This window comes from Sinocyclocheilus anshuiensis, unplaced genomic scaffold, assembly GCF_001515605.1.
Source record: "Sinocyclocheilus anshuiensis isolate Anshui unplaced genomic scaffold, SAMN03320099.WGS_v1.1 scaffold713, whole genome shotgun sequence".
NCBI classification, from domain to species: Eukaryota; Metazoa; Chordata; class Actinopteri; order Cypriniformes; family Cyprinidae; genus Sinocyclocheilus; species Sinocyclocheilus anshuiensis.
The window spans coordinates 199768-206395 of record NW_015536486.1 but is presented as its reverse complement, the minus strand read 5'-3'; the positions used below and the strand labels follow the sequence as shown (position 1 = coordinate 206395).

The 6628-nt window shown below is 38.2% G+C and overlaps 1 protein-coding gene across 2 annotated transcripts; it reads left to right on the top strand.

Moving 5' to 3' along the window:
- The first annotated feature begins 406 nt into the window (after window positions 1–406).
- On the top strand, window positions 407–3932 carry LOC107684384 (gastrula zinc finger protein XlCGF8.2DB-like). Of its 2 annotated transcripts, none has more exons than XM_016480640.1 (3): window positions 407–483; window positions 969–1103; window positions 2866–3932. In XM_016480640.1, the coding sequence occupies exons 2-3, from the start codon at window positions 1019–1021 to the stop codon at window positions 3903–3905; spliced, it is 1125 nt and encodes a 374-aa protein (XP_016336126.1). In that variant the 5' UTR covers window positions 407–483; window positions 969–1018; the 3' UTR covers window positions 3906–3932. The 2 variants fall into 2 exon arrangements, with proteins under 2 accessions (XP_016336126.1, XP_016336135.1); XM_016480649.1 differs by lacking the exon at window positions 407–483 and adding an exon at window positions 872–885.
- Window positions 3933–6628: the final 2696 nt, after the last annotated feature.

The window sequence follows — 6628 nt, the reverse complement described above, 5'->3', positions numbered from 1 at the left end:
CAAAGCGCAGGAAACTGACAAGGTTAAGGCGATACAGTACGAGACCAAACGCATTATTAATCAGCTATTGGCTCTTGTACTTAGAAGGTGGGACTTATTCACCATATTGCATGTTTCACTTTCTCCCATTCATAGTAATACAAGTGTACATCAAAATACATCAAATAAAAATGAAAGAATTGGCTTGTTTATAAAAAAATAAGTTTACTGACAATTGGTAAAATTGATTTCTTAAACATGACTGCTGTGCCTTTTAAACAATCTCATATCAGTTGTTACACACATTATTGTTAGCACATCATCAAACAATGTGTTTAAATATCGATTTCACATGTTTTACTATTTGTGGACGTATTTTGTCTGTAAATTGCACTTTTGTGATTTGGCCGCAGTGTGTGAACAGGACTTTTATTTTGGAGTGTCGATGTGACATCATAAAGTTGCGCCGCACTCCTGCATCTGTTGTGATTTGGCTGAAGAAAGGTTTGTTTTTAAGCATTTAAAGTATTTAAATTGATGCAAATTGTTATTTTAGTTTTACACGTGATTCTAAAAACATTATTATTATTGAATATGTAATGCCTGATCTTTCATTAATGAATGTTTTTTTATTTTTTGTTAAATGCATCCACACAAATAACAATAGGTGCTCCTCTTTCCGCTCCCTACATCTTGAATCAGTTGTAGCACCACAAATAACAATAATTAATAATATTAATTATTGGTTTTGCATGTTTTGTTTCTTGGGAATGCACATTTGCACAATTCAAAGAAATTTGAATTGACAGCACCAGTATAGCTTGAGATGCAGATGTACAATAAAGTTATTTTCATTAACAACAACTTTAACATCTGTAAAAAGTGTAACAACCTCATTTTTACTGGGTAAAATCTAAATATTGTGAATGAGTTTGAACTACAATATTTAATTTATTTTTCTTTCTGTTAATTATTCTGATCTTAAACAGATAAACTCCTGCTGAAGCGACTGAGACACACGTGACACACTATTATAAAGATGGCGTTTATTAAAGAGGAGAGTGAAGACGTGAAGATTGAAGAAACATTCAGGGTCAAACATGAAGATACTGAGGAACAAACAGGTTGGTTTTCATTCTCAAAGCTGAATTAAAATGTACAGTTCTACATAAATTAATGATATATATTTATAATATTTTTATAATATCATGTTAATATTGAAATTATTAATTATAGAAATAGTCTTTCTGTGGCTCCACCTCCAGTGACACTCCTGTTTCCATCATTTACTGCCTGATGGTCCTTTAAATGACAGGGACACGTATATCGAGTCCTCTGAGATGTTTAAAGCTGTTGACTCGCTCTACTGCTACTGAGTTGTTGCTCTTCTCTGCTGCTAAAGTCCACCATCATCTCCATCTATAATTTCACATTGTTTGCAAAAGCAGCTCAAAGTAACAGTTTAGATAATGTAATATTTAAGTGATGTTTAGTTTCACACAGATTGTATAATGCTGCTCAGAGGTGGCATAAATGCATTTACACATCAGTTACAATTACATAAATAATGCTGTGAGTTTAATGTGTAAATGTAACTTTTTTTAATATAGAAATTAAAAATAACTAATATAGGCTTTGAGCTGACTTTAAAAAGAAATCACTCCCTCTTACTGTTAAAAGTAAAAAAAAAAAAAATAGATGGTACCAATAGCCTCATGGGCAGCGTGCCGACATGTAGCGCCGCTGTACTTTGGGCGTCCCGAGTTAAGGTTTCAGCGGTACACGCTTGAATCCCTAAATATATATTCTTAATGTAACATTTGGTTGCTAACCTATTATTTCTTCAGTAAACAAAGCTTTGTGCTTCACTCATGTCCCAATATCCATATAAAACTGCAACTTTCACATTTGCACACGTTGGGTCAGCACAGAATTTCTAGGAAATCTAACAGCTGCTAGAAACACTGAAGTAAATATTCATAGCTGTGAAAATCATACACCATCTTAATGAGTCTCATGTGGGTGATCTGGCAGGTTTTGAATATTGCCTTTGAGTTTTAGTTAAAAGAGGTCTGACTAATGCACCATAACTGATTTAAATAATTTTTTTTACAGGTATGCTGGGTTGAAAAGGTGTATCTTTAGTCCATCCCATTAATACACTCTGCTAACTGCAGTTGTGCCATTTTGTTAGGTTGTGAGGAAATTTAAAAGTATCATCTGCATACCATAGTGAAATCTAATAATAATGTCCCTCAGGAGAAACTTACACAAGAAGAAAGTCAGAGGACCTAATACTGAGCCCTGTGGCACTTCATCCTTTCTTTGTGTAAGAAAAGAGAGACACCTCATTGAACATAAGTGGTAGCGGTCGGATAAATAGGATTTAAACTGTACTGATGATTGTCCACAAATGCAAACATAATTCTCAAGCTATCCACGAGAATGTTGTGGTCTATGTTGCTGCAAGATATCACAGCAATAGATACTGAAAACTAAATGGTTACTCTGCAAAACTAAAAGGACACTTTCTTAGTGGAAAGGACACTATCTTTGTAATAATTTAGACATAAATAGCAGATATTTTTAAAAGATTTATTTTAGGAGATAGAACTGTAGCTTGACAGGAAACAAAGTTGGAGAGTGAGAGAGGGGGGTATGGGATCGGGAAAACTCTACTAGCCAGGACTCAAACTCAGGACGCAACCGTGCCATATGTCGGCGTGTTGCCCATAAGGCTATTGGCACCAACAAAATAGTAGATTTTACATATGTCAATAATTGACCCGTTTTCTGGGGTCAAGCCCTTTTTTATGGTAAATGTTTGTGTCCATTTATTTGTGCGATTAAACTGGTGTTAACTTGTATTTATCTTTTTCACCTTAGACCTGATGGTGCTGAAAGAAGAGAGTCAAGAATTGAATGAAATGGAAGAGAAATATCATGATTTCATAACTGTTGAAAAATCTTTTAATTGCTCAAAGACACTTAGAAATTATTTCACCTGCTTTCAGTGTGGAAAGAGTTTTGATCAACAAGGAAGCCTTGAAGTTCACATGAGAACTCACACTGCAGATAAACATTTCACCTGCCAACAGTGTGGAATAAGTTTCACTACAAAAGGAAGCCTTAAAATCCACAAGCGAATTCACACTGGAGAGAAGCCTTACACCTGCCAACAGTGTGGTAAAAGTTTCACTCAAAAAGGAAGCCTTGAGAGCCACATGAGAACTCACAGTGGACAGAAGCCTTTTAAATGCCTTCAGTGTGAACAGAGTTTTACACATAAGCCAACCCTTAATGCTCACATTAGAATTCACTCAGGAGAGAAGCCTTACACCTGCAAACTGTGTGGAATACGTTTCATCCGAAAAGGAAACCTTAAAGTTCACATGAGAATTCACACTAGAGAGAACCTCTACACCTGCCAAGAATGTGGAAAAAGTTTCATTCAAAAAGGAAGCCTTAAAAGCCACATGAGAACTCACACTGGAGAGAGGCCTTGTACCTGCCCTCAGTGTGGACAGAGTTTTACACACAAACCAACCCTTAATGCCCACATGAGAACCCACACTGGAGAGAAGTCCTTCACCTGTGATCAGTGTGGAAAGAGTTTCAGATCTAAAATATCCCTTTATAACCACGTGAGGGTTCACTTGAGAGAGAACTGTTTTTTATGTCATCAGTGTGGAATGAGCTTCACAGACAGGAAACTTCTCAAGAATCATGTAAAAATTCACATCGGAGAGAAGCCTTTCATGTGCCATCACTGTGGAAAGACTTGCACAAACAAAACATTCCTTGGTGTTCACATGAGAATTCACACGGGAGAGAAGCCTTTTACATGTCTTCAGTGTGAGAAGAGTTTCATGTATCAAAGAGATCTAAATCGTCATTTGCAAACTCATTCTGGAAAGAAACTGTAGTGTTCCTCAGAGGGGCAAGAGGTTTAGCAGTTTCAGATTGCTTACTGCATCACTCTGGATGAAGGCAACTTCGTTTGATCAGTGTAATAAAAAATCTTTTGACGTCAAACAGCAATTCATGCAGATGTGAGACTTTATTTGTGTTCTTTGTGTGAAATGAGTTTTAAAAGGCTTGACAATTTAAAATGGCACCAGAAAATATACATCGTTGTGAAAGTAATTTTTACTGTATTGAGTCATAGCTCATACATTTAATGCATGCTCATGTAACAGCTATTTACACATTCATAACCTACACCTAACACTGCTCAGTAATGTCCCAATGTCCCACTCTACTTAAGCAGTGTTAAAGTTAATTAAGTGATTAATTGATTATTGAGCATTAGTGATGAACACCTTTTAGAACAAGATGGCGCCGCAATTCTTCTGATGTTTTTGTTTGTTTGTTCTGTGTTTTGTCATTTGTCATAAGTTTTACCAGAGACGAACTCCTTAACATTAAGCAACACATTCCAGACAATATTTTTCCGGTGTTTGATTATTCGGACGTTTTGTTTAACATTCTAGTCGGAGGTACACCTGTGTTGTTCAAACGCGTGTACAGACGCAGAAGAGGGAAGCACGCTGGTTAAGCTCCACGTGCGCAGCTTTCGAACTGTGCTCCCAAGCATTCATCTCACGAATGTCCGTTCCTTTCCTAACAAAATTGATTTTTTACTTCTTCTCCTCACCCGCACCAACAAGGACTTTTCAAACTCTGCTGCACTGTGCTTCACTGAAACCTGGAGTTAACGGGGAAAACGAGGGGTGGTGGATTGTGTTTCTACATCAAAGAAAGTTGGTGTTCAGATGTAACAACGCTGAAAAAGGTATGCTGTCCTAAATTAGAGGCACTCTAATTGTAAACTGTAAACCTTTCTACTCGCCGTGGGAGTTTTCCTCTTTCATTCTCGTGAATGTGTACGTGCCTCCAGACGCGTGCGTAAGCGCCGCGATGCAACAGCTGGCCGAACAAATAACTGAAATGGAGCAAAGGTAAAGACTTTTTTTAATATTTCTTGGGAGATTTTAACAAATCAAATCTCTCCCGTAAACTACCAAAATACAAGCAGCACATTACGTGTCCCACCAGAGACAGTAATATATTGGATCACTGTTACACAGCAATAAAGGATGCATATCACTCTGTCCCACGAGCAGCTTTTGTTTGGTTCATCTTATACCGACCTACAGGCAGAAACTGAAATCAGCTAAACCTGTATTAAGGACTGTTAAAAGATGGACTAATGAAGCAGAGCGGGATTTACAAGCCTGCTTCGACCTCACTGATTGGAGTGTTTTTGAAGCTGCAGCCACCGCTCTGGACGAGCTAACAGAGACTGTAATTTCATTTGTCAGTTTCTGTGAGGATATAAGCATTCCCACCAGGACATTCTTATCATTTAATAATGATAAACCATGGTTTACTGGGAAACTCAAACAGCTTCGTCACGCCAAAGAGGATGCTTACAGAAGTGGGGATAAAATCTTGTACAACCAGGCCAGAAACAGACTGACAAAGGAGATCAGAGTGGCTAAAAAAACCTACTTCAAATAGCTGAAAAAACAGTTTTCAGCCAACGACCCGGCGTCAGTATGGAATCTTCAACAGATCATTGGAGCTGTGTGAAGTTCCCTGCTGCTTCAAACGCTCCACTATTATTCCGGTCCCCAAAAAGCCCAAAATCACTGGACTTAACGACTACAGACCTGTCGCTCTCACGTCTGTGGTCATGAAGTCATTTGAGAGACTGGTGTTGGCCTACCTTTAGGACATCACTGGACTCTTGCTGGATCCTCTTCAGTTTGCCTACAGAGCAAACAGGTCTGTGGACGATGCAGTCAACATAGGACTGCATTACATCCTGCAACACCTCGACAGACCTGGGAATTACGCAAGGATCCTATTTGTGGACTTCAGTTTGGCCTTCAATACCATCATGCCTGACCTTCTCTCAGACAAACTCACCCAGCTTTCCGTGCCCACCTCCATCTGTCAGTGGATCACCAGCTTCCTGACAGACAGGCAGCAGCTAGTGAGGCTGGGCAAACTCACATCCAGGACTATCACCATCAGCACTGGCGCCCCCCAGGGATGTGTGCTCTCCCCACTGCTCTTCTCCCTGTACACAAATGACTGCACTTCAAAGGACCCCTCTTTCAAGCTCCTGAAGTTTGCGGATGACACTACAGTTATCGGCCTCATCAAGGACGGAGACGAGTCTGCTTACAGACAGGAGGTTAATGGGTCAAATTTAATTAACTCGCACCCCAGTGCTTCCCACAGGTTTGAAATATACTTGCGGTGGTAGCTGGGTGGAAAATCCTCCTATTACCCACGGCACAAAAATAGTCTACTAGATGTGACAAATAACAAATAATGTGTGATTTTTAACAATATTTGTATTTATTGAAATTTATTTTAATAATGTAGGCTACTATTACATTTAATTACATACTCGTATCATGCACTGTAAATTATGCTAAATGTCAGCATTTAAATGGTAGAGTTGTCCTTGCTTTATCTTATAGTATCTCTCTCAGTGAATGGGACACAGATTTTACTGATACTGGTAAAATCTATATATTGAATAATATGTGACAAATAATGTTCTTTGACTTTTCCAGCATCCCAGACAGAAACTACAATACTTTACTATGAATTAAATGGAAATTAAATTAAA

Bases quoted from the DNA above. Each gene is read 5' to 3' on its own strand.
- LOC107684384 (XM_016480640.1), top strand. From the start codon at position 1,019: ATGGCGTTTATTAAAGAGGAGAGTGAAGACGTGAAGATTGAAGAAACA. The intron at 1,104-2,865 runs GTTGGTTTTCAT...TTTTCACCTTAG, and splicing joins AGATACTGAGGAACAAACAG to ACCTGATGGTGCTGAAAGAA.